Here is a 26,002-nt window from a genome sequence, read left to right on the forward strand (position 1 = left end):
AAATGTGTGCCCAGAATTTGAGGGATGCACAGATCATGATTGATTGGTAAAGACAGTGAATCAACAGGGGCCAGCAGCCCCACAGTGATTTTTTTCCTTAGGGCGGTGGGCTTAGGAGAGTCAGGTGGCCAGCCCTGGGGACATGGTTGGAGTTTGGTCTGAGGCCCCGTGTGGACCTGCTGTCTGGTGGCAGCACACATGATTAGTTGGAGGCTGGGCAGGGGGATGAAAGGACCATGGCCAATCCAGGGTGAGGACCACCTCAGCTCAGCAAAGCCAACCTTCACCACCCACCAGGGCAGAGGTCCAGCCTGGGGGCAGGGAGGCTATGGCCTCATCTGTTTGAGGGCCTCTGGACACAAACTAGGGTTTCTCAGTTCAGCCTTCTCCTTCGCTGTCCTCAGCCAGCACAGGGCTGGGGCCCTGGGGGGAGTGTGCGGTAGCCAGGATGGAGCCAAAGAACAGCGAGCGGAACTGAAAGAACAGGAAGCAGAGTGTGTTCTGCAGCCTGCGCCTTCCTCCCTCCTGTCCCTGCCTCCACCTCCAGCCCCTACCTTCTTGGGTGGAGGAGTCCCAGGCACTGTGCTGGGCTCAGCTTCATCCTCATCCTCAGAGCAGGGGCTGGGGCTACACTTAGGCCGGGGGCTCGGCAAGAGGGCAATGCAGGGCGGTACCCGTGAGCTCTCACTGCCCGCAGTGGTTTCCATGGCAATCATGTAAGAGTCAATGTCGTCATGGGCAAAGTCATCCAGGTGGGGTGTGCTGCAGGCAGAGACAGTGTCAGTGCAGAACAGGGAGAATAAAGGGGGTACAGAGGCCGGCCCCCACAGGGTGAGAGGGGTCTGGCAGTGGGGAGGGGGGCTGTGACCCCAGTGATCTTGGCTCCACAGTTTCCTCACTTGGAGAGAAGGGGATGCAGGAGTTAGGTGGTGGCTTACTGGAGGGATAGGCCTGGAATCCACTTGATCAGAGTTCAGGTAGGGGCCTGAGGGAGGCACCCTAGAGGCCAGTTTAGCTCAGCAGAGGGAGGGGAGCAAGTCCTGTGAGCTGGGCCACCGGGGCCCAAGCCCTAACCTTCCCAGAAGACAAAGCTGGAGAGCCTGGGGGCCCAGGGACATGCTGGGCGGGGGGCCAGACCAAACTTCCTCTGCTTAAACTTCATGGGACTCATCCTCCCCAAACCAGCTGCCCTTCCAGACACCTGCTTCCCCCCTACCCCAGGCAGTCCCCTGCTTCCCTGCAGCCCTAACCTCCTTGGCCCAGGGGGAGGCTGAGGGGAGGCCTTAGCCAGAGAAGGAAGCCAGCCCAACCCTGGGGACACAGCCCTGGGTGGGAGCGGGGTCTGAGCACAGCTGACTAGGAAGGCCGAGCCGTGAGGGATGGAAGCTGTGAGCACAGGAAGTGTGTGCTGGGGGAGGCCCAGAGGCTGGAAGCACAGGCCGCGGAGTTGTGGGGGCCCTCACCTGAGTGCCTGCAGCAGAGGCGTTGGCTGGCAGAATCCTGGGGCGTGCAGCTCCTGGCAGGGCAGGTCGGGCTCTGAGAGTGTGGCCAGGACAAAGTGGCCATCCAGCAGAGAGTCCGTGATAGCAAAGATGGCTGGCCTGGGCAGGTAGCAGGTCCCGGACAAGGTCAGAGCCCTTTAGTTCCTGGCATCCCAGAGCCCTCCCTCCCCTTTCCTGAGGCTGGGAATTACCTGCCCGGTGCATCAAAGTGAATGTTAAGAGGCAAGTTTGCTGACTCTGCAAAGCTCAGGAGCCCCTGGGAGGGGAGGGCAGAGCAGTGAGGCCCAGGGGTGCAGCACAGCAGACCGGGTGGTGTGGGGCGGCGGGGTGGGGGGCAGAACCTTACCCGGAATTCTTTAAGGCAGAAAGTGATGGCTACCCCTTCCTGAGCCTGCAACTGCTGGAAATCCTCCTCCCCAATGCTCATCTCAGTCACCATGGCTTTGATGGCGCTGTCTGTGGGGGTGGGAACAGAAGGAAGCACAGCTCCCCCTACCTCCCCCCAGCTGTGCTCCCCTCCCAGGCCTCGTCCAGCTCCCTCACCTGCCTCCTCCTCCTGGTAGCTGCGCAGGATGACCCTGCGACCACGGCCAATGCCCAGGGTGACTTCGGCCAGTGCAGGAGGGAAGGGCAGAACAGCCTCCCCCAGAACCCTGTGAGGACGGCACAGTATGACATCCAGGGCTCAGCCTGCCCGGGGGCTTTATTCTCAGAAGAGCTGAGGCAGGGCAGTGACCAGTCCCCAAACAGACCCACCATGGACTAGCATGCCCCAGGGAGAAGGACAGTGTTCAGGTCACTGGTCCCTGTCCCATCAAAAGCTGCCCGGCTCCTGCAAGAGAGAAGCCCACAGCAAGGGACGGCAGACAAGAGCAAAGCCTGAGAAGGTGGAAGGAGGGACAGGCTGCACCTGCCCATTCACGTGGAAGCCACACCCACGCCGACCCTGTAAACTTGGCCTTTAGAAAGAGCTTTAAATCCCTGCCTTTTAGGGATAAACACTGCTGAATATTTATAGATGAAATAACATCTGGAATCTGCTTGAAGACAATTTGGGACATGAGCTGACATCTGCTTTTATATGTATTTGAAATGGTTCGTAAGAAGAAAAATAATTGTTCACTAAAAAATACAGAGAAAAAAAGAAACGGCCCTAAAATCCACACCAGAGACAACCTTCCCTTTCCCTCTCCCCAAAGAAGCCCTGAGTGGTATCTCAACAGGACTCAGGATCCAAAGGACCTTCAGGTTTCCATGTCCCATGTCGCCCGCAAGAAACAGACAGACCTTGAGTTTATGCCAACACAAGCAGCACCCAGGAGAGGGTGGGAGGGAAGCCACTCCTCTCTGCGCTGGTGTTCGCCAGGACCTCAGTCACCACTGGGGTCACCCTCTCCTGGGCCCTGCACACTCCCTGGGTGCTCTGACTATGCAGAATGGCCCCACCCTACAGTGGCTGGTTCAGGCAGCCCCCCTGGACCGTGACTTCCCTCCCTGGCCTCCTGCCTTGCAGGGGAACTCCTGAAGGCCAGAGCCCAGGCGGGTAGGAAGAGACTGGCTGCCCCGACGGGAATACCCACAGGAGGACTTTTGAGCCTCGGAGCCCCAAAGCTTAAAGATGGACCTTCAAGGCTGTTCAGCTGGAGACCTGCCTTCTACATGGGGAGTCAGAACAGGTCTGAGAGGCTGGAAAGCCAATCTAGACCTTTAGGGTAGAGAACACAGGCCCCTGAAGACAGCGAGGAGCATGAAGTAGGGAGCACCCTATCTCCACTCTCGCCTCTCCCCGTAAAGAGCCAGGCAAGGGCCTGAGAGCAAACTGGGCTGGATGAGCTTTTTGAAGTTCACAGAAACCCTGGGAGGACCTTCTTAAATGGACCCTTGAGGCCCAAAGAAGGGAGAGGGACAGCTAAGGCTCAGCTTGCAGCCAGGGTACGCGCTCACCTTGCTGGGGCCCGGAGCACATGGGGGCACAGGGCTGGGTTGTAGACAGCCTGCAGGGATTCACAGTCCTGGAAGGACAGGTTGTGAGTCTTCCTCACTCCTGGATGGGCAAACAGGGTCTCAGCAGACCTCACCAACCTCCACCCTTACACCCTAGGGAGCCCCTGGCCAGCCAGCTGCCCACTCACCATATCTGCAGTGCAGCTGGACCACCAGGTAACTATTCTTTCCATTCAGAGAAATGCAGCATTTCTCTACAGTCTTCTCCACCATTATCAGAGAGCGGAAGACGGACAGGAACGACTGAGTGGAGGAAACACAGCAGCCCAAAGCTGCACCTCTTCCAACCGGTGATCCTGCACGTCCCACATAGGACCTAACCCATCAGCAGCACTGTCACGCCAGGACAGGAGTTCTCACAACATGCAGGACACTCATGCCCTTCTAGGCCTTTGTTCATGCTGTTCCCATCTGGAATGCCTTGAAATAACTGCCTACCTTTTCAAGAACCAGTTTGAATGTCACCACTCCAGGTCCCTGGCAGAATCAACCACCCTCTCCATATCTCCCATTACTCTCTGTGGTTGTCTTCACTATGCCCCTCACTGCATTTTGCCCTGGATTGCTCCTGCATACATCTCTCCCCGCAGTTAGCATCTACTGAATGCCCCAAAGCCAAAGAAGATGTACTGTTGGTGGAGACTGCGGGGGCAGAGGCAGTACCACTGGTGAGGGAAGGGCCTCACCTTCAGCAAGATCTTACAGCGCAGGGGTTCCTGACCAGGGGTGGCCGCCTGGTACTGCTGGAAGAAGAGTGGAGCAAAGAGGAAGCAGGCATAGGCAGAGCGGGAGGAGTTCACCGTCCGGAGAGAAAGCTGGGCCAGGAAAAGCAGAAGAAAGGGATACGGTCAGAAGGCACAGGCAGGCCTAGCCCTCTAACCCACTTTTGCTCACACTTGGTCCAGCACCATCACCTGCTGAAATCCTCCCACCCTTCCAGGCAGCGGGTACCTTCTCCATGAAGCCCTCCCGGGGTCGGAGGCAGCACTGCTCCCACAGCAAGGTCCCTACACAGCCGTGAGCACATTCTGACACTGCTCCTAGTTACTGTCACCTGCCACTGGGCACTTCAGGGAGGGCAATTGCTCTCTATTTGCACAAGGGCCTGAGTTGGCAGGGGCAGGGCCCAAACGGAAACTGCGCAGATAAATCTGCCCACAGGCATCCTGCCTGGTGAAGGTGAGACTCGAGCCCAGCATAAGGCTCCCTTCCCTGTTGGAATCCCCATTCCCCCCCCATGCCCCAGCCCCTCACCCCGTCTTCCAGGGGCTCCAGGTAGAGCTCGTCCCCGATACGGGACAGGGAGTGGATGGCCTTGCCGAACACTGCGGACAGGTGGGAGAAACGGGAGTTACGCTGACGCCTCCGGCAATTACACGTGCCCCCGCCCCCCAGCCGACCCCAACTCACCTTTCACGTTGCCGCCCGTGACCAGACACTTCATGCTGCCCCAAGAACCGAGGCCGGGCCTGACCTGCGACGGGCTGAGTCTGGCTGCTGGCCCGGAGCGGGCCTCCGCCCCGGCCCCGGCCCGCTGCTTCCTTCCAGGTCCCCAGGGCCGCGGTGGATGCGGGGGTCCCTTCCCGCTCACCGCCCCTGCCTCCTCATTGGCCCGCATGGCGCGCCTCCGTCACGTGAAAGAAACGCTCCAGACGCAGCCGTCACGTGACGGAGACGGTGGCGGTTTTGGGTTCTGGTCACGTGATCGGGAAGCGCCTGGAGCCTGGCAAGCTTTCTACTACTCACGGTCCGTTACCCGCCCCTGGCCCTGCCGCGTTCGCAGGGAGCCAGGAGGCTCTGCAGGGCCCACGGCGGCTGCGCACCGCGCGCGAGGAGCTCGAAGGACGCGGCCCCAGGGCACCCGGTGCGGGGGAGGGAGCGCGGGACTCGCCCCCTGAGCTGAGCCGGCGAGCCCGCCCGGGCCACTCATTAAGTATGGATTTCCTTGGGTGTCTGGGGGATACGAATCGAAGTAAGACAGTCCGCACCCAGTCGCGGCTGGGGCCTCGGACACAAGCAGCAGCCACCCTCTCTAAAGAAATTAAAGCCACTTGCGGCAGAATCTCGGGGTGGTGACGTAGCTGTTCTTTCTGGCTTTGCGGCTGCTTCATCGAGTAATTTAAGATTATCCGGGTAGAAAGGTGTACCCAGCAGGAAAGGCGAGACTAAAGGCCCAATGATGCTCGGCGCTTTGCCCCATGGGGAGAAAAGTGGGTCTGTGAGCTTCGCAGAGGAGGGGCTGACATGATTAGGAGCACTAATGGGAAGCTGGCAACGTTTTTACTAGGTTAAATCATGCTTCTCTAGTCATTTAAAAAAGGCCCTGGGGCTGCAGGAGGAGGGGGTTTTTCAGGAGGGGAGGTCTTCTCTGGCTCTGGGTCTCGGTCCACAGGAGTGTAAAGTGGAAGGGAACGTCTGGGGGAACCCGACCTGTAGTTCCCTGCTTCTCCGAGGTTCGGCAGTGATCTGAAAGGACCTCAGCATCCCTGCATTCCTTAAGCGCTGGCTTGGGTTTGGCCTTGATCGTCTGTACGTGCGTGGGCCCCTTGCCCTCCAGTTCCTGGCATGCAATTCGGAACCGCACCTTGTTTCTCCCTCTCTCCCTCAGTTCTCCTCCCTGCTTTCCCTAGAGCACCGGGGGAAGCCATCCTTCCTTCCAGGGGGATCACTGTAAATGGTACCGCCTTTACGCAGGCATCCTTGACCCCATCTTCTCCCTCATCCCACAAACTACAATCCTTCAGCAAGCCCTGAATGCTCCATCTCCCGAACAGATGGCAGCTCTGCCCTCACCCATCTCCACTGCCGTCATCCTGGTTCAGACCACCGTCGTCTCTCACCTGGAGGAGACAGGAGCTGTCTGAGCTGTCTCCTGCCTCCAGCCTGCCTCCTCCAGTCCACTCTCCTTTCAGCGCCAAAGTTACCTGCTTAAAATGTCAATCGTGTCACACCTCTCCCTTGTTTAGACAATCCAGTAGTTGCCACCTACTACGCTTGCTATAAAATCCATTTTCCTTCCCCTGAACCTGCGGGAGCTGGCCCGCCCACCTCCACCTGTGACCTTCCTCCACAGCCATGCTGTCCCCGTCAGCTCCCTGAACCCCTGCATCCTTTTCCACTTCTGATCTCTGCACATACTGTTTCCCACCACTTGGAATGTTCTTCTCCCTTGTCACATGCTGGCTTCTTCTCTTCCTGGGGCTCAGTTCTAGACATCTGTCCAGAGATACCGGCTATCTCTGTTTCCCTGCCCTACCACCATACTCTAGCTAAGCCCATACTCCAGGTTATCCACAGCACTCGCTACAATGCAAAATCATCTCATATGTGTCTGCGTATTTCACAGCTGTTTTCTCCACTGGTATGTCTGCCCCATGTGGGCAGGGACCATGTCTGTTTTGTTTGTTGTACCTCACACGGCCTGGCTCTCAGTCAGTGACCAATTAGCATGTGTTCAATGAGTAGATGTGTGATCCAAATGAAGCTGAGGTGCCTTTGAATCACTCTTGGCATGGTGCCGTGATGAGGGAGACAGATCCAACTCCCAACCTCTGCCCATGTCCCTCCCTTCCCTGGACAGTAGCTGTCCTCTCAACGTTCTGTCAAAAAAGAAAGCCTAGCATAGCTCTTCACTCCCTCACCTTTCCTGTCTCTGGCTCTCCCTTTCTTTTTATACCGCTGTTAAGTCAGCACGGCCACCACACCTCCCCCGCCCCTGCCCACATCCGTTACCTGAGCAGCCTGATGAGAACAGGAGACAGATGCTGGAGCCCCCTGCAAGGCAAAGCGGGGACGCTTTGGGTAGTCACACAGCCATGTGTGCCTCCCACACCTAAGGGACTGTAGGGTCCAGTGGCTTTGAGATCTTTCAAGCCGGGCCCTGTGGGGAGGGAGAGGGAGGCATAAACTCTAGAACTTTTGAGTCTTCAGACACACAGACCTGCCAATAGCTGGAAGTCACCTGACCCTTCAGAAAGGGCTCAGACACCAGAAAGGAGCCTAGAGCTGGGGGTCAGTGGCCCTGGGTCTCTACACTCACAACTGTGCAAGTCCCTCCGTGTCTCTGCGGCTGTTTACTCATCTGTATAATGTGGTTGGTGGCATGAATATGTTCACTGAGGTCCCTCCAACCTTGATGTACTGTGATCCCAGAAGGGCCTCTGGCTTCCCTGGACTCCTAATCTGGCCACAGCTCTGGAGGGGAGCAGTAACTGGCTGTCCTACTTCCCCCGGCTGTGGGGCTGGAAGGGAGCCTCTCCAGACTTGCAATTGGCATAGCCAATAATGCCTTTGAGGTCCAGAGGGAAGATGAACAGTGAGGGATGAGGGCCTCGCAACTTGGGAAAGGGCCAGAGATGAGTATAGGGACCCAGAGATGATATGGGGGCTGTACCAGACGTCAGGAGACCTGGGTGTACTCCGTGCGATAAAGGTCTTCCCTGATAAAACGGGTTGGATGAGATGCTCTCTCAGGATCCAACCCCAAATTCTTGCAGTCGTCATCATACCACTGTGGAGGGGGTCCTCCTACAAGTCCAGAGTATGTAAGTCTGTGGGAATGTGGGTGGGGCAGGTGGAACAAGGGAGGTGGTTACCATTTCAAACTTTTAAAATAATTACCTGTCAAGAAATTTCTCTTCAACCACCTCTTCTCATCCAATTGGTTAGTTTGAAATTGCAGAAGTCACCAGAGTTGCCATTCATGTGTTCCACACATATTAGACACACTTTTCGAAGTTCAGTAAAGAGAGTACAGGACAAAAATCTCTGCTCTCATGGGCTTCCGCTCTGGTGAAGAGAGACAGGCCCAGGGAATGGCATGCACGCAGGCTTCCCCGGAAGTCTGCTGGATCCGAGTCTGCACACACAACATGGTGCTTGGGGGTTACTCTGGGGTGACTGAGCAGGCTAGGGAGCGCCCAGCTGGCGGGGCACTACTGGCCCCCCTGGAATGTGTTTGTGGCACACCAGGTGTCCCCTGTCCATAAAGGTAATCCCCGCCCAGGTATCTCTTTTCCCCTGGCATTTCTCCCAGCAACCAGAGCAGGCTTGGCTCATAGCAGGGGCTTAATGATCCTGTATGGAATGACTACAGTATGGGATTCAGAGAGGTTGCAGGACTTAAACCCAGGTTCTCGGTTGAGGTGGACAATGGGGTGCTAGGTGCCAACGTGGTTCCACTTTCGAACTGACGTGTTGCTTATATTCTCTGAGCCTCAGTTTCCTCATCTATGAGTTGGGGGAGGAGTCCCTACCTCAAGGTATGTGTGAGGACTCACTGAGTCAGTGTTTATGAAGCTCTCAGTACATGGCCAGCACTGCTGCTGTTACGGCTGTGTCCTACCACTTCTGACTCTGGAGTGTCAGGGTCAGGACTGGGAACAAGGTAAATCATTTATGTGGACAGAGCCAGGGTGAATCCACACTAGGAACTCCGCAGGGAGCCGGAGGGGGGAAGGGGGGGGAGGAGTCCCCGCCGCCCAAGGGAAACATTAGAGAGAAAAGGCCTGGAGGCCAGAGCAGGGGAAATACTCTGAGGACTGGCTGGGGGCAGAGGTCAGCCCTGGAGGAGGAATGGGAGGGGCTGGGGCCACCACCACGTGCCTGCCCTTCTGGCCTGGGCCTCTCTGCCTGGTGTGGAGAATGTGAGTCCTCACCGTCCTTGCGAGCTGCCAGAGGCTGATGTGAGGTAGTGGCTGGACCCATGCTGCCGGAACCCGTGCACAGGCTGGAGACCAGATCTCCTCGGTCTGCAGGGCCGGAGACGGTGGGGAGAGGGGCTGGGATTTTTTAAACCCACAGGAGGGATGGGAAGCTCAGGCTTGTTCACCAAAACCTGGTATGCTGGAGTTACAGGGCCCCTCGGAGCGCAAGTGAGGTAAATTGAGGGCAAATCAAAGGCAGCGCACTTCACCCAGCAGGGGAGGACACCGATGGAAGTCATTACCCCAAGATGTGGTCTCAGCTGGAAGTATAAATAGCTTCACAAAAGGTTTAGATAAATCCGTGCATGACAGCTCCATTCACGGTTTAGCAGAGGAAGAAGGCTGGGGCCTGCCAGCCGTGGGCAAGGCATCAGGGAGGCACCCTGGCCTCCCTAGGACTACCCCGCAGGGCCCCTGCCAGCGGCAGGCTTCCAGCCCTAGGGAACCAGGAGGCAGTGTTGGGATTGCTGCCCGCTGCAGGCAGCCTGAGTCCCTGGGCCCTTGCCTCCACACCCTCAGCGCTCACTGTCCACTGGTGAGACACGGACTCCACCAGCTCTGTGGAAAGCGTCTGGGCCAGGCTGTCCCCTGAGGGACCAGCAGGGGGAGACAGACACCGTGTCCACTCCGAGCTTTCAGACCAAAGACCATGCTTATCTGCTTTGGGCAGGGCTAGCAAGTGCCTGCCGGTGGGTGAGTTCAGCTTGGTGTCCAGCGCTGTGCTAGGCACCCAAGGAGAGGGCCCGAGAAGACCTCCTCCCTGGTGGGATGGGCTTACTACCACCGGGGTCGGTGGGGGCGAGGGGTGGGGGGAGACCAGGGAACTGGGGGCAGGGCAGAGCAGCTCTGGAGCTATCTTGCCCTCTGTCCTGGCAGAACCTGAGGCCCTGGCGAGAAGGTATGGGTCTCTGCAGGTCCCCAGAGCATGTGCATGAGGTGCTTCAGAAAGCTCTGGTGAGAGCCCAGGTCCCACAGGCCTGAGCACCAGCTCCATAGCAGCCCCGGGACCAGGTGCAGGCCAGGTTGGCTCCCCCATTTCATCACTCACGTGCTCCTGAGCCCCTCTAGGTTCTCCCTGAGGTCTCCCTCCTCTGATCTCTCCTTTCTCCGCTCCACAACCCTTTGTACAGCTTCTAGGCTATGGAGTCCCTGTGTTATTCACAAATTCTTCAGTGGTCAGCGGCTGACGCTGATGTGTGCTCAGAATGCGCTATTAAGGACCACCAGGTGGACCTTAGGGAGGGGCCTATGGGGCCGGGGAGGGGCGAGCTTCGTGCAGACAATGGCCCGAAAGCCCAGAACGGTCAGCCCCTCACAGCCAGACTCCATGGGCTCCACTCATCTCTTCAGAGCTCTCTGTGCTCGGAGTGTCTGTCCTTCACTTCCAGCCCTCCTTCAACACACTGAACCCCACATGGAGGCTGGCTGGGATGCAAAGGCAAAACTCAGGAATGACTTATCCCTGGAGGAGAGTGACAAATGGCCCAGCTCCAGAACTCTCTAGGGTGCCCTATGTGGTGAATTAGACGGCAGTGATGGGGACAGGCTTCAGGAGGAAGGCAGAAGCAAAAGAATGGAGAAGGTGCAAGCATGTGGGTATGGGGGCCTGCAAGGGGAGGTGGCATCATTAGCGGAGATGGAAGCATAGGGCATGAGGAGCAGTAACCACAACACTCAACATTACTGAGTGCTAAGTGCCAGGGATTGGACTTGCATTAACTTAGTTCTGAGGAAGTTACCATTATCATCATCCTCGCTTATGCAAGAGGAAACTGAGGTGTAGAGGGGTCAAGTGACTCGCCCAAGGTCACAAAGCAAGTGAAGGTGGAGCAGGCCCCCGCAGTCCTTGACCCTCTCCCAACAGTGTGGGATGGCAGGCTCTCGAGGTGAGACTCCACAGCCGCCACTGGGATGGCCCCAGGGAGGTGCTGTCTGTTCTCTGGCCCCTGGGCCCAAAGGAACCCAGATAGTCTGGAGAAAGGCTGAGAAGTCTGAGGGAGGGAGGGGACAGAGCAGGAGCCAGCAGTGACTCAGCAGGGCAGGATAAGGATCTTCCAGCCCAGGGAGAGGTAACCCCATTCCTCTGCCAGGGGAGACAGAGTCACGGAGCCTGAGGCATGGGTTGGCCAGGGCGATGGAACATCCTGAGAATGGTGGGGAAGGCTCCTGGCAGGCAAGGTTGGAGCTGACGATCTGGGGGTATCCCCTCTGCCCTTAACCTCCTCACACACCCGTCACCCCGACATCCTTGCAGACAGGGAGACAGAGCCCAGATAGGGCAGGGGAGAGGCAGGCAGCAGGGCCTCGCTGCTTTCAGCTTCCGGGAAGCAGTGGGGCAGGTGGAGAGCTGGTTCAGGTGAGGGTGGGGGATGCAGGGCAGGGTAGGGCTGTGGCTGAGGTAGGAGGCCCTGGCCCCGGGGTTTCCGCTGACATCACGGCCAGCCCAGGGTGAGGCAGGGCTTCTGGGCTCCTGCCTGCTGGAGGGAAAGGGAAAGTGCATGGCCCCACTGCCTCTCCTCCCCTCCTGCCCTCATTAGCCCAGTGCTGGTACCTTCACAAGGAAGTGCACGGTGGTGGAGAGGAGACGCTGCTCCTCATCTGGCCCTGGCAGCCCAGGGGGGACCTCTGAGCCTGTTTGGCCCTTTGCTTTGCTGGCTGTATAGCTGGGCCCTGAGGAGCCCAGGGAAGCGCTGGCCGCAACTTTGGGCAGCGGTCATCTAAGCCTGGCTCAGTGCTCATTTCATGATCCAAACCTCCCCTGCTCATGGAATCTACAGTTCTAGCTGAGGGGACTTGAGCACTCTTGGTGACCCAGGAAGGCAATTCTGGGTGCCTGGCCCAGCATCACATATCAGTTCATGTCAGCAGTGGGTGGTAGGTGGTAGGTGGTGAGCAGGAGAGCCCAGGTCTCCTGCTCCAAGCATATGGGGACTCTTTTGCTATCCCAAGGAACATCTTGGTGTCCTGAAGAGACCAGGCATGCCCCAGGTTAGGTATTTCATAGCCACGGCGCTGGGCAAGTCCTGCCATCCCTGGAGCCCTCAACCTCTTCTCCTTTCAAGAGTCCCCTGCCTTGGTGTCCCCTGTTTGTACCTGTGCAGTATGGTCAAAGGGTGTGGTGCTGCAGGCAGACAGTCCTGGGCTTCAGTTCTGGTGCCACCACTTGTGTGACCTTAAACTAGCAACTCCATCTTACCAAGCCTCTGGTTTCCTCACATAGAAGATGGGGAAATACCAGTTCCTATTTTATAAGCTTAGTTATGGGACCCTAGCCTGTAAGAATGAAATGAAATCATCGACATAAAGTTCAGTAAGTTCACACTATTGTCATTATTTAAGCCTTAGAAGCCCAAAGGAGTAAAGTGTCACCAAGAAACACCAGGCAGAGCAGCGGCTGGCAAAGTCAGCGTGGGGGGCCACTGTTTCCCCTGCCTGCACACAGGGCAGCCTCCCCCGTGGGCCCCATGGCCCCTTAGGGCTCCTCTGTATCCTTGGCACCTTGCACATCAGTGTTTAGTGAACCAATGAATGGATGAGTGAATATCCTCACCTCTGTGGGCTTCTCCACCACCACACTCCTGCTCACTCATCAGAGGGGTTCAGGAATCCAGGACACCCCAGGGACCAAGGCCCATTTAATGCCAATTCTGCAGCTGTGTGGGACATGGTGTTTTTGGGGCATCTGGAGAAACTTCCCTGGGGATGCCAGTTGTGGGGGGAAGGTGGGAAGGTGGGTGGGAAGGACAGGTAGGACCATAGCTGGTCCCTGAGCCAACAGTGACTATCCCCTACCCCTCTGTGGGGCAGCTAAGTCATCACGTGGTGCCAGCCTTGGGCCCCTGCCCAGCCACACTCCTTGGGGCTAACCTGTCACTCCCTGTGGATGGTAAGGCCTGGAGTCTGGAAGGCCAAAGAGGGCAGCAAAGCAGTGTTCTCACCATCAGCCCACTGATATCTCCACTATCCTGGGTGGAGGAGGACAGAGGTGGTCATATCCCAGTGCACAGAGGGGTGATGAACTTGTCCCAAGGCCATGCCTGCCAGTCGGAAGCCGGGCCCTCTGCAGGCTCCAGGGAAGGCCGTGCCCAGCGCTGCCTCTGCCCGGGGTTGCCGCTGCCCTGCTGCCTTTCTGCTGTCCATTTCACCTTGAAATTCCACCTCTTGAAGCTCTCCCTCCCTCACCATCCTCTGATCTCAGTTTAATGAGTGTCCCTTGCCACAAGACTGTGAAATTCCTGGAGACAAGGGTGGGTTTTCCTTGCCCTCTCTGTCTTCTGCAGGGCGTAGCACCCAGCAGGGGCTCCAGACATGCCTTTACGATGATGCACCGTGGGCCAGATGGCTCGGGAGCTCAGGGGGTAGGGGTCTCCTCTCACCTCTGCCCTGCGCCCACCAGCAATCCCAGATTGTCAGGGCTGGAAGGGCCCACAACAAGAATGCCTTTCTGAGAGCCATAGGGGAGCAGGAACTTTCCTAAAGTCCCCAGCCAGAAATCAGAGGGCAGCCACCTGTGCCCTGCCACCCCACAGAAACCCTGGGGGGCCATTTCTGCTCTCCCTCTCCTTTCTTTCTTTCTTCTCCCCAATTCCAACAGCCCACCTCCGTTTAGAATTTGGCACAATAAAGGCACAGCGTTTATTCCAGTCCTCACCCCCACCCAACTGGCAGCTCCTAGCCTGCTGCCTTTGCCCAGACATGGCAGAGGGGCACTGGCAGCTTGTAGAGGGAGTTGATTTTCCCTTTGGCAGTGGGGAAGATGGGGGGAGGAGAGAGGCTTGCCCCCTACCCCAACCCGTGAGGGGAGAGGGTAGGGACGCAGGTCCAGACAAGAGGCAGAGGGAGAAGACACGTTCCCCAGCCTGTGGGGTCTCAGCACCAAACCCTGCGGCTGTGTAAGGCCAGTTGTCTCTGCACCTACCTGGCCATTTCAGAGCTGCAGCCCTGGGTTCCTGCAAACTAATGCCTGCTAGACTGGGGAGGTGAACGTGCGCTGGGGGAGAGGGGGGAGGCGGAGGCAGCATTGCAAGCTTCCCTCCTCCCGGCTGCGGAGTCTCTTCCTCTTCCTCCTCCGCTCCGGCCTCCTCCCCTCCTTCCCACTCCCACCCATCTATTTGCCTCTGTGTCTCCACTTTCCTGCCCCATCCCTTCTCTTTTCTCCCCCCTCTTCCCCAAGCACCCCCTCTTCAGCTCCCCTTCCCTCTCTCCCCTCTCTCTCCAGCCCCCTCCTACCCTCCCCAGTTGGGGCTGCTTTCTCCCTGACTCTGCAAGGTGCTTTATAAGGTGCTGAGGGGCTCAGCCAAATCCAAACCACATTGTCTCGTGCAGACACTCTCCACGCTGCAAACCAGGGCAGGACAAGCTGCTCCCTGTGCCCTCCCCTCGCCTTCATGGCTGCTGCCTCTGAAAAGGTGGCTGCTAGGAGACCTCCTGGCCAGCCTCAGTGCCAGTCACCCACCTGGGCATCTGCCTTCTTGACCTTGGCACGCGCATCAAAAGATCTAGGGCTCACCCACCAAGAATGTCATTGGAACCCCAGAGTTCTGCCTGGGGGATGGTGGTGAAGGGGAAGAGGTAGGCCCAAGCACTTTTCAGAAGGACCCCTCCCCACCCCATCCATGCAGGTTTCATCAGAAATGCAACTGATGTCCCGGAAAATCCCCTGCCCCCAACACCAAGCCAGCTCCCCTTTTCCAGCTCTTTTTCTCCTTGTTTAGGAAAAAAAAGAAAGAAAGAAAAGAAGAAAGAAGGAAGGAAGAGAAGAAAAAAAACCCCAACAACAAAGTCTGCCCCACTCCAGTGAGGTAATTGAAAACAAACTTCTCCCCCCCAGCCCCCCACCTCAGTTCTTGCAGTGCAGAAAAGGCTAGGGCTGCCCTGGGAACTGAGCACGGTCAGGACCATGACGCCTGCTCTGACCCACAGGCTAGAGGGGCTGTGGCAGGACTGGCAGGGTGCCCTCCTTTCTCTGGGGACACCGGTGTGGGAGTGGGGAGCAGCGCAGGCTCTGATGCTATTCCGGAGACAGGAATCACCTTCCTGGTCTGGCCCACCACAGCCTCCCCCTTTTGAAACAACTAATAAACAACAAAAGCAACTTATTACCAAATTATTTAATTGGTGGTCTGGTTCTAGAGTTTGAGTGCTTGGAGACCAAGCCTTGGAGACCCAAAGACTGTCCCCGAGGAAAAGTCACAAAATGGGGATGTCCGTGTGCCCCAGCTGAGAGCTGTTTCCTCTGCAGAGGGAGGAAGGGGGAGGCAGGGAGACCCTCCAGGGAGGGTCTAGGCTTATAGGTCCCCTAGGTACCCAGCCCAGGAAGTCCCAACCCAGGCCAGAGGGGAGGAAGGAGGGCACTGCACCGCCAAACCAACCCTACCCCACCACCGGGAGAAACCGACAACCCAAAGCCCCGGGGCGGCAGAAAGCCAAATGCCTTTATGGGGAAGCATTTCACAAATGGGGACTCTAGGTCTGTCCATCGCCTTGAATTGGCACATTCCCGCTGAGTCACCCATAAAGCCTCTGGTGTCGAAACTAGTCCCGTGCTGATTAAAGAATTACAACCCCCCACCCGAGTGCACTCTACCCACCACTGGAAAGAATGAAGCACCTTGTGAACCTGAGGGAAAAACCCTCAGCCAAGTGCCCTGGTCTTTCCTCAGAGCAGGGCAGAGGGCCTGTGGTGCCCTCTTCCTCCCGTTCAAGGGGCATTGTACGCCGGTTAGTCACCTGCCCCGGCCCAGGCGCCTCACTCAGCCCCAGCTTTGGAAATGGGACAAGCGGCGGGACAATAGGCAAGGGGGGGCGGTCAGCCCAGACAAAGGGCAGCAGGAAAAACACCATCACTTGCTTCGAGGCCAGCTCGCTGGCATTTGGGGGAATGTGTCACTGAGTTTACTCAGGGGGCGGGGGCGGGGCGGGGGCGGGGGGGGGAGGGAAGGTTAGAGACGGGAGGCAGAGGTAGGGCGAGGGCAGGGACCCCGCACCGGGCCGGCGGCAGGCGCCCCCGGCCGACGCCGAGGGAGAGGAGAAGCAGCGGGCGGCTCACCCCCCCAGCTCTCGGAGTTTGCAGGGGGACCGATGCCCTCCCGCCCCCGCCCCCGGGAGGCCGGGTGGTACCGCCGCAGCCTCGCCTCACCTCACCCCCCTCCCCGGTGCTGTGGGAGGGAGAGGAGCCCCAGAAGCCCTCCCTCCCCCCTCCCCCTCCTCCCCCCACCCCGGGGAGGGCCGCTACAATTTGTGGTTACAGCTTTACACGTCAGAAAAAAAAAAGTTTGTAGAATGTCCCACACCGAAAAAAAAAAAAAAATCCGAAACCGAGCGAAAAAAACCTGCGAGTGGGCCTGGCGGATGGGATTATTAAAGCTTCGTCGGAGCCGCGGCTCGCCCTCCCACTCCGCCAACCTCCGGGAGAGGAGCCGCGCCCGGCCGGCCGGCCCCCAGCCCCATGGACCTCCGAGCAGGTAGGAGCCCGGCGTCCGCGGCCCCGGCCCCCGCCCCCGCCCGGGAGCGCGAGATCCGGTTCCCGTCTCCCCCGGGGGAGCCCCGAGCGGAGGCCGGGCTGGGGAGCCGGCGGTGGCCCCCGCCAGCAGGGCTCAAGCCGGGGAGGCACGGCCGGGCGCCCTCGAGAGGGGCCGGGCGGGGACGCGGCGTTCCTGGGCTCCGCTCGCGGGGCCGGGGGTTGGCCGGGGGCGCGGCGGGGAGTCCCGGCGCCCCGCAGACCCGGGGAGGCGGCAGCCTGGAGCCCCGGCGCGGCGGGGTCCCGGGGGTCCCCACGGACGGAGTCCCGCGAGGTCGGGAGAGCTGGTCCGAGGCGGGGAGAGGGGCTGCGGGAGGGGGGCGCGGCGCGCGGGGGGCAGGGGGCCGGGAGAGGAAGAGGGGGGAGGCCGGCGGGGGGCCCGGGGCCGGGCCGCCGGGAGGCGAGGGGAGGCCGACACCTCGGGCCGCGCCGCTCTCCCTCGCCGGCCCGCGGGGAGGGAGGGCGGGGGGCCGAGAGGGCCGGGCCGGGCCCGGGGGCGCCGCGCAGCCGGAGCCCACCATGCTGCCCGCGGCCGCGGAGCCGGCGGCAGGTAGGGGCCGGGCCACCGGGCGGGCGGCCGCGGCCGCGAGTCCCCCGGCGCGGCCCGCCGTGGCCTGGGAGTGATTAGTGCGGGGGGCGGGCGCAGCCCGACCGGACCGGGCAGGAAAAGTCCGTCCCCGGCCCGGGCGCGGTGGCAGCGGCCGCTCGGCCCCGGCAGCCCGCGGGCGGGCGGGCAGGGCAGGGAGTTGACGCGCGGGAAAGGGCAGCGGCCCGGCCGAGCTGGGAGCCCGACGCCCGGGACCCGGGACCCCGCCCCCGCGCCCCCGCCGCCGGGAAGGGAGCGACCGGGCGGGAGCGGGCCGGGGGCGGGGCCGGGGGCGCCGGGGCCACACAGGGGGAAGGCGCCGCAGGGAGGGGGTCGGGAGCGACAGGTCGCCGCAGAGTGGGGAAGGCCAGCCGGCGGCCGTCGCCGCACAGCCCTCGGGCCCAACCCCTCGAGGTGCACCCCAAGTCCCCCGGGCCTCGCCAGGTCCCCTCAGCTCTGTTCCACCTTCCTTCAGAGCTACTCCACACCGCGCGCCAGAAGCCCTCCCCACAGGTTCCCAATCCCCGTGGACCCCTTCCCGGTTTCCTCCTGCGCCTGGCCTGGTCCTTCCCGTTTAGGGTGGAGTGGGCTGCCAGGAGGGGAGGGGAGGCCAGAGGTCCCGCATGGCAGGAGCAGGCCCAGCCTCCGAGCCAGACTGGGGTGGAAGCACTGGACACATTCCCCTGTCAGGCTCTCTTATCCTGACCCAGATGGGCTGACATCTCTGTGCTTTCATGGCCCCCAAAAGCCCCCTTCCTGCCCTGGATCACACACAGGGACACGTACCCCAACAGACCAGACCCACTTTCCAAGGCTCAGACACTCTTGCCGCCCTGGAGCCACACACTCAACCAGGGGAGGAAACAGGCACCAGACAGAGATGGCAGCAGCTGTGTCATGGCTCCCTCGCCCACCGCACAAAGAGCCCTGCACTCCTGTCCAGTCACACTTCTGCACACCAGCCCCTCACCCCAGCTACTCTGTTAGTGACACTTCACATTCCTCCCACAATCCCACCTGCCTGTTCACACCCTGGCTCCTGCAGGCACCTTTCTTGCTCCTCCCATACCTTCTGGGTAACAACACCCTTTCAAACTCTCCCACACACTTGTCCTGACTCCTTCCCTACAGCCCCCTGCCTGGCTCTCAGCAGGCTGCCCAGCCCCCTGGCTTCACAGTCCAGAACCCTCTCACTCCAGCAAAAGCCAGACACCTGTGATTCTACTGACTTCCAAAGGCAGGGCAGCTCGCCCACCTGTCTGTTTCTTTCCCTGGGCCTTGGTTTCTTCTGGAAGAGAAGGGCAGGGAGGGGGCTGCAAAAGAGACCCAGATGGGCTGGAGTGGAGATGGAGCCCCACATGGTTGTGCAGAGGGACATTAGTGGGGATAGTGCAACCCCTCACGTGAGCCCAGGCACCTGGTTGTTGGCAAAGCTAGGTCTCCTGACTTCTGGGTCTGCCTGTACCCACTCAGTAATCACTTCTTAGCAGCCTGGGGAAGAGGGAACTAAAGAGAGGATGGAAGGGAGAGAGGAAGAGGGGGGAGGGCAGCCAGCCCAGAGGACAAGGAAAAGGGGCTGTTTCTTGTGGACCTTTCCCTGGGAAGGCAGGTCCCTGAGAGCTGTTTCCTACAGTCTAAATACCAGGATCTCTCACCACAGTGGAGGCAGCACCCCCAAAATTGCTTCCCTCCCCTAGTTCCCCTCAACAGACCCTACAGCAGTCACCAGGATGCTGGTCCTGGTCTAGCCTGAGGGCCGGGCCTTTGCTTCTGGCGCCTGATTAGCTCAACACCTGCGGAGCTCTGTGATGCCCCCTGATGGCCCTGACAACCACATCTTCCGCTGATCATCTCTTGGCCACCAAGCCCCTGTGCAGTCTCCTGGCTGACTCATCCTGACCACCCTGACCACCCTGACACTTATGCACCTCTGAGCCCCCCACTCACTGAGTGAGGTCGGCCTGGGGATACAGGCCAGGACTGAGGGGCAGCTGGTGGAAGACACGTGAATGTGGGTATGCCTGCCTGTGCAGCCGTGTCAGGGTGGCCATGCGCGTGCTTGGGATGAATATGTGTGTGTGTGTGTTCATGAGGGGGGCCTCGGTTCCCAGGGCCCAGGGATCTGGATGGAATTAGAGGCTGGCCGGGGCGGGGGGCCAGTATGGGGGTGGGGGGGTGCAGCAGGAAACGTGAGCTGCTCTCATTAGCTCCTCACGTGCTCTGCCGGATTTATAAACACAGGGGGAAGACGGGATGTAAACAATCAGTGGGCAGCAGCCAGAGGCAGAGCTGGGGCGGGGGCTGGGCTGGGGGCCAGGGCTGGGGGAGGGGGCCCGGGACAGCCCCCAGTGGCGGGGTCCACCTGCACACCAGAGCCTGGAGAGATGGACAGATGAGGGCTCCAGGATGCCCTCTGCACTCTCCCTCCTAGCGACACAAGCCAGCCGCAAGCTGCGCTGGGTTCCAGTGCTTACACCTGAACCACAGGTGTCTCTGCCCGAGGTGCTGTCAGTTTTGCTGCCTGAGATATGGGGACATCTTGCCCAGAGTGGAAGCTCTCCTAATAGAGGGTAGAGCCCTGTCCCCTTTCTCCTCTTCTAGCCTCTTCTCCTGGATTTCTGAGACTTCTTCCCTCTTTCTAGTTCTCTTCATGGGTCAGTCCTTCAGATCCTTCTGCTCTCTCCCCTGCACCCCCCACCCCAGCTTGCAGTGACACAGTTACCTCAGAACTGAAATATTCCTGGAAACACCGGCCTCGTCTGGTTAATTTCATGAGCCGTTTTTCTGCCCAGATGACTTAGCTCTGTTTATGCAAAGGCTTCTCCCCCGCTGTCCCTGTGTAGGGAGCCAGTCCTCCCCAGGGACTTCCCGCAGGACTCAAAAGGGGAGGGAAAAACAAGGCCCAGAGCTGGGTTCCTGACCCCTCCCCCAGTCCCCTAGCTGTGGGAGAAGTAGAGCCCAGTCCCACAAGTCTGGCTAGCAGGGCTGCCCAAAGCTGGGTGGGGTAAAGAGGAGAGCCCAGCTCCCAGTTCTGCTTCACCCGGGACCCTCAACATTGCCACTAACTGTACGCTGGCCAGACAGAAAGCTACCTCAAGACCCACTCAGCATGTCTTCACGCTCCAAAACTAACCCCACCCTGTACCCATAGGGTCCTGGAGGTGACTCAGCTGGATATCCAGGTTGAGGGCAGCCCAGGATTTTGTGCAGAAGAGAAGGACCTTGAATTGTCTTGGGATGTAAAGAACAGTGAACAGAAAGTAACTCAGAGTAAGCAAGAGCTAGGGATGGAAGGGAGCATTCAGGAGGGGAGCCACCTGCTGCCACTGGGGAAGAGAAAAAGGGGGGTCAGTCTCCCCAGGGAACAGTATTGGGCCTGACCCTGATCTCTGTCCTAAAACACACACACACACCCTCCAGAGCCCTTTGCCCACAAAGGCAGGGTCTCTGGGACTAGTGGCACCCCTATGCCCACACTCCTCTGTAAAGCCAACCAAGCACTGAAAGTGTCAAGGCTGATGAATCGGGTCACTGCAGAAGTCCCCACCCGACCCCTCTGCTCTCTATGAGACATTCTGTGCAATTTGAATTCTCGACCCTTTGCTAATTTGTAACCCTTTCTAAAACCCTGACCCAGCATTATGACTAACTCTAAAGTTAACCTGCTAACTCTTTAACTCTAAGCCTATGCTAACTCTACAGCCAAATTGTTAAACCCACATCCAATATATTTCTATCAAAGCAACATATGTCATTGTACACAATTTGAAAGTATAAAATAAACTACTCATGATCTCACACCTACCTGAGCTTAAAATCCAAATGAGCCCTGCTCTTCTTAGTGACATCACCCTGTCTGACAACTAAATCAACAAAACTCACAAACCTTAGCCCTGGCCAACCCTCTACCTGCCCAAACCTAATCACATCCCCAAGATAGAACCAGACCTTAACCATACTCAATCAGCCAAATTCCAATAAACTAACCTGAAATTTTAACCCAGTCTTTACACCTAACCTAGCCCAATGTCAATTATAGCCTAACCCTAATTGCCTTTATCCAGTCCCAATACCCACTGAATCCTGGCCTACTGCCCTTGACCAGGCACCTCACCCAAAAGTCAGGAAAATCGTATTTCCCAGTTGCCTAGGTCTGTCTTCAGAGCACTGACCCTGGCCTCTGGCATCCCTAGATGCCCATGCCCCCCAGCACCCTCAGCTGATAAGTTCTCACCAAATGCCTCATATTCCCTCCCTCTCTCTCCCTCCTCCTCTTCTCTCTCTTCCTCCCTGTTTGTTTTCTTCCCTCCCTCCTTCTCTCCCACCCTCTCTCCATCCCTCCCTTTCCCTTTTTCTCTCCCTTCCTCTCTCCCTCTTCTCCCCGATCTCCCTCCCTTCTTCTCTCTCTCTTCATTGCAAGCTGATCCAAAAGCCTTATTCAGGTCAAACTTCTCCCCATCTGACACCCTAGATAAGCACAGGACAGACCTCCAAATTGTAGCCAGTCCCTGAGCAAGCATTACATCCTGATCTAACCCCATCCTATGCTTTACACACCCAGGAATCACAGAATATACCCACCGCTGACCACCAGCCCAAGGTCCTTCTGCCTGACCGGCGTTCTTACCCTACACCTTGCCTCCTGGGGCTCCGACTTGCTGTCATTAGGGCAGCCCCTCTCCGGAGCCCCTCCTAGGGCTGACTGCTTTCAGCTGGCAGCTCTGACCCATCCTGTTTCCCACCCCTTGGCTCCCCCAAGCTGCAGGGGACTTGGAGATTGGGAGAGGAAGCTGAGGAACAACTGGAGCCCCAGAATACCGAGTCACAGTCACTAGGCCTGGCCCTGGCCCTCCATGTACACACACTCACGTGTTGGCACACATACAGTGACCCTTCCTTAGCTGACACACAGATATCCTCCCCGACAGCTTCCGGTAGACACACACACAACAGGTCAAGTCCTCATCCTCAAACACATACACAACTGCCTACGCACACACGCACGCATGTACACACACACTTGGGTCAGGAAAGCTCCCCTTCTTCCCACCTGCCTCCCATCTAGTGACCCGCCCTCACCTGCCCTCCCAGCCCAAGGTGGGGACAGACACCTGAGGAGCTGCCAGCTGCAGCCTGCACTGGGCCTGGCGGGCCCTCATGCTTCTTGCCCATCCTCTCTGCAGGGGACTCGTGGGGGATGCTAGCGTGCCTGTGCACCGTGCTCTGGCACCTCCCTGCAGTGCCAGCCCTCAACCGCACAGGGGACCCGGGGCCTGGCCCCTCCATCCAGAAAACCTATGACCTCACCCGCTACCTGGAACACCAACTCCGCAGCTTGGCTGGGACCTACGTGAGTATCCAGGGTGTTTATGGGTCTGGGAGTTGGGCAAAGAAGGTTTAGTTGGGGGTAGAGAATCAGAAGGGTGGAGGGGTCTTGGTGAATGATGGGGTGATGAGGAGGGGCCCTTTGGCTCCAAGCAGTCTCCCTGTCTGGCCTATCCCCTGCCCTTCCCTCTTAGGTGCTCCCTCTTCCCTGTCCCTGGCCCCAGGACTAGGCATGTGGGCAGACCTCGCACCGGCCTTGGCCCACAGCCCCGCTGGCTGCCGGCCCAGCTGCCCGCCTCCCCCTGGGGGCTGGGGAAGTCTCCTCTGTTTACACCGTGTTGTGGTGTCTCTTGCACGGGTGGGGCTGGGTGGGGATGGAGGGGCCCCACCTCCCATGCCTGTGTTCCAGCTCGTCTCTGCCCCAAACCTGGGGCCCTGCTGCTCTGGACCCATGGGCCTCCCTTCTGTCTGCCTCTCCCATGCTAGCTGGGCCTCCTAGGGGGGACTTGGAGGACGGGGGCTGCAGGGAACCCAGGCCAGTAGTGGCAGGGGGCTCAGGGTGTGGCTGGAAGCTACGCCGGAAGGATGTGGGGGCAGTCTCGAGGTGTTCAGAGAGCCCAAGGAGAGAAGGAAGGAGGGTCGGAGCCGCCGAAGACCATGGGGAGCTGGCCCCTCTTCCCGTGTTCCTCTTCCACATCCCAGACCCTACTCTGGAGCCAGGGAAAGAAAGGGGAGGAGGGTGGCGGGGGAGCTGGCTGCAGCCCCAGGACACACCGAGGAAATTAGTTTGTCTCTGTGCTTGTCAGCGTGTGAACCGCCCCCTGGGCCCTTGCCTGCCCCAGGCCTCACCCCCCTTCTCCCCTCCCCCCAGCTGAATGACTCCCTCAGCCCTCCCCCTGGGCCCCAGCCTCTCCCCTGGTGGGCGGCAAAGCTGTCTTCTTCCCTCAGCTCTTCCTACCCTTCCTCCTGCTCAACTCTAGACTGCCTCAGTTCCTCCTGCAGCCCTTCCTTTGGTTGGGGGTGGGCGGGCTGGGGAGTACCTTCCATGCCGGGCCCTTCAGCTGGTGGCACCCAGCATGTCAACAGGCAAATGGAGCTCTGATGCCCATGGGCCTCTCTGCCTCCTCACTGGCTTTTCCTTCTCTGGTTCCCCTGGCAGAAAACCTTTGCTTGACTCTGCTCCCCCTCTAGCTACCGACCCTTTTTCTCTCCTGGCTTTCCCTGCCAGATTTCTAGAAGGAGTGGTCTACACCCTCTGCCTCCACTTCCTCTCCACCCACTCACTCCTTAACCCCCTGCAATCTGGCTTCCAGGCCACTGAACAGCTCTCTCCAAGGTCACCAGGCACCTCCTTGCTGCCACACCCAAGAGCATCCTCTAAGGTGCCTTCTCCTTGCTCTCTGTTTTGCAGCCACACTGTTGAGCACTGCTGCCTCCTTGAACTCCTTCTTGGCTCTGCACTCTTCTGGTCCACCTTCTACCTCCACAGCCTGGCCTCCTGGGCCCTCGAGGCTCCTCTTCTCTCTGCCCTGCCCAGGGTGGGCACTCTCCCAAGGCTTGCTTACGCAGCCGGTCAGCACATCCTTCCTCAGCATCTCCAGTATCTCCTGCGTGTTTTACCTTTTCTTCCACCTCTGCATGGGAGAGCTCATCACTCCCATTGCTTCAACTGTCACCTCCATGCAAATGACATCCGTGGAAAAACTTAGGGGAGGCTGTGAAGAGAGAGGCCTAGTGTGGAGATGGGGCCAGTGTCAGGGGACACAGGAAGTGGCAGCTTTGGGGGCAGGTATCTCCTGGCTGCAGCAGTGAGCTGGCCGCCGGGCCCTCCTCCTTCCCCATCACCCCTCTCCTTTTCACAGCTGAACTACCTGGGCCCCCCTTTCAATGAGCCTGACTTCAATCCACCTCGGCTGGGGGCAGAGACTCTGCCCAGGGCCACTGTCAACTTGGATGTGTGGCGAAGCCTCAATGACAAACTGCGGCTGACCCAGAACTACGAGGCTTATAGCCACCTTCTATGCTATTTGCGTGGCCTCAACCGCCAGGCCGCCACAGCCGAGCTGCGCCGCAGCCTGGCCCACTTCTGCACCAGCCTTCAGGGCCTGCTGGGCAGCATTGCGGGTGTCATGGCAGCTCTGGGCTACCCGCTGCCCCAGCCTCTGCCTGGGACTGAGCCCACCTGGGCCCCTGGCCCTGCCCACAGCGACTTCCTCCAGAAGATGGACGACTTCTGGCTACTGAAGGAGCTGCAGACCTGGCTGTGGCGCTCAGCCAAAGACTTCAACCGGCTCAAGAAGAAGATGCAGCCTCGGGCAGCTGCAGTCACCCTGCACCTGAAGGCCCATGGCTTCTGATCTCTAACCCTTACCACCTCTTTTCTCTTCTCCCTCTTTAAACTCTGTTCTGGATCTGGGAAGGAGAAACCTATATGCCAACACTTGTTGAACCAGGAGACAGAAGCCATGAGCCTCTGGCTCTTCCTGGACTTGGAGGAGGGTAAGATGCAATAAGGCCCATCCCCTCCCAGCTTCCCAAAGTCCTGCAGGTCTGAGAAAGAGGTGCAATAGGCCCCATCCCATTTCCATGGGAAGTAATGCTCAAGGGAGCCTGAAGTGGTTCAAGTTGGTGCAGAGGCTTTCACATCTTCCTGCCTCCTGCCCACCACTTGCCAGTGCCCACCCAGCCCCTCAAGGGACACTTACAGGAAGCATGCCTATAGGGTAGGGAGGGAGCCCCCACAGCCTGTGCCTTTCTGGGGTGAAGCCCTTTGGCTGTCCTACTCTCCTTAGGTAGGTATTGCTCCCCTACCCCCAAATAACACAATACATCCAATTCAGCAAACAAACATGGTGGCAAGTCCAAACAGGAAGAAATGGGGTTAAAAATGCAAGAGGTAGGGTCTGCCTTGGAGGTTCTACAGAAAGCAGAGGGACAGGGAGAGACCGGACCCAGGGGTCATCAAGACAGTCAGTGGCACAGGGTGCTAACCAAAAGGACCTTGCTTCATATTTTCTTGCTAACATCACAGTGCCTCCTCTCTGCCCTCTTTCCCAGGGTATCTGTGGGTTGCCCAGGCTGGGGAGGGCAACCATAGCCACAGCCACAGGAGTTCCTGAAAGTTTACATTGCAGTAGCATTTCAGGGTGTAGGGGGCAGCTCCCCCAGGCCCTGCCCCCCAGCACCACCCACTCATGACTCTTAAGTTTGTTGTATTAATATTTATTTATTTGGAGATATTATTTATTAGATGATATTTATTGCAGAATTTCTATTCTTATATTAACAAATAAAATGCTTGCCCCAAAACTTTATCTCCTTGCCTGGCCTTGCCCCTCCTCCGGCTTCTTACCACTAGTTC

At 58.7% G+C, this 26,002-nt stretch overlaps 2 protein-coding genes across 11 annotated transcripts; one reads left to right on the forward strand and one right to left on the reverse strand.

Annotated features, from left to right (window-relative positions):
- Positions 1-55: 55 nt before the first annotated feature.
- On the reverse strand, positions 56-5,134 carry RAD9A (RAD9 checkpoint clamp component A). 4 transcript variants are annotated; one of them, XM_036930919.2, is made up of 11 exons: positions 4,917-5,126; positions 4,761-4,831; positions 4,193-4,321; positions 3,635-3,749; positions 3,447-3,546; positions 2,046-2,155; positions 1,849-1,958; positions 1,694-1,758; positions 1,464-1,601; positions 555-762; positions 56-474 (listed from the first exon to the last, which is right to left on the reverse strand). In XM_036930919.2, exons 1-11 carry the CDS (start codon positions 5,122-5,124, stop codon positions 379-381), a joined length of 1,350 nt encoding a protein of 449 aa, XP_036786814.2. In that variant the 5' UTR covers positions 5,125-5,126; the 3' UTR covers positions 56-378. The 4 variants fall into 4 exon arrangements, with proteins under 4 accessions (XP_036786814.2, XP_036786821.2, XP_036786806.2 ...); XM_036930926.2 differs by lacking the exon at positions 1,694-1,758 and having other exon boundaries at positions 1,464-1,516; positions 4,917-5,134; XM_036930911.2 differs by having other exon boundaries at positions 1,694-1,958; positions 4,917-5,133.
- Positions 5,135-16,142: 11,008 nt separating this feature from the next.
- Positions 16,143-25,969, forward strand: CLCF1 (cardiotrophin like cytokine factor 1). Of its 7 annotated transcripts, XM_036930958.2 has the most exons (5): positions 16,143-16,674; positions 19,748-19,886; positions 20,468-20,586; positions 22,500-22,666; positions 24,504-25,969. In XM_036930958.2, the coding sequence occupies exons 1-5, from the start codon at positions 16,659-16,661 to the stop codon at positions 24,996-24,998; spliced, it is 936 nt and encodes a 311-aa protein (XP_036786853.1). In that variant the 5' UTR covers positions 16,143-16,658; the 3' UTR covers positions 24,999-25,969. The 7 variants fall into 7 exon arrangements, with proteins under 7 accessions (XP_036786853.1, XP_036786860.2, XP_036786898.1 ...); XM_036930965.2 differs by lacking the exon at positions 19,748-19,886 and having other exon boundaries at positions 16,150-16,674; XM_036930996.2 differs by lacking the exon at positions 20,468-20,586 and having other exon boundaries at positions 16,501-16,674.
- Positions 25,970-26,002: the final 33 nt, after the last annotated feature.

Source organism: Manis pentadactyla, chromosome 9 (genome assembly GCF_030020395.1).
Source record: "Manis pentadactyla isolate mManPen7 chromosome 9, mManPen7.hap1, whole genome shotgun sequence".
Lineage (NCBI taxonomy): Eukaryota > Metazoa > Chordata > Mammalia > Pholidota > Manidae > Manis > Manis pentadactyla.

Excerpts from the sequence above, each read along its gene's own strand:
- RAD9A (XM_036930911.2), bottom strand. The coding sequence starts at position 5,124 with ATGCGGGCCAATGAGGAGGCAGGGGCGGTGAGCGGGAAGGGACCCCCG. Across the intron at positions 1,959-2,045 it reads CTACCAGGAGGAGGAGGCAG|ACAGCGCCATCAAAGCCATG; the intron begins GTGAGGGAGCTG and ends CCACCCCCACAG. Across the intron at positions 475-554 it reads GGACTCCTCCACCCAAGAAG|TTCCGCTCGCTGTTCTTTGG; the intron begins GTAGGGGCTGGA and ends CTGTTCTTTCAG.
- CLCF1 (XM_036930965.2), top strand. The coding sequence starts at position 16,292 with ATGCCCTCCCGCCCCCGCCCCCGGGAGGCCGGGTGGTACCGCCGCAGC. Across the intron at positions 16,675-20,467 it reads CCCCATGGACCTCCGAGCAG|GGTCCTGGAGGTGACTCAGC; the intron begins GTAGGAGCCCGG and ends CTGTACCCATAG. Across the intron at positions 22,667-24,503 it reads GCAGCTTGGCTGGGACCTAC|CTGAACTACCTGGGCCCCCC; the intron begins GTGAGTATCCAG and ends TCCTTTTCACAG.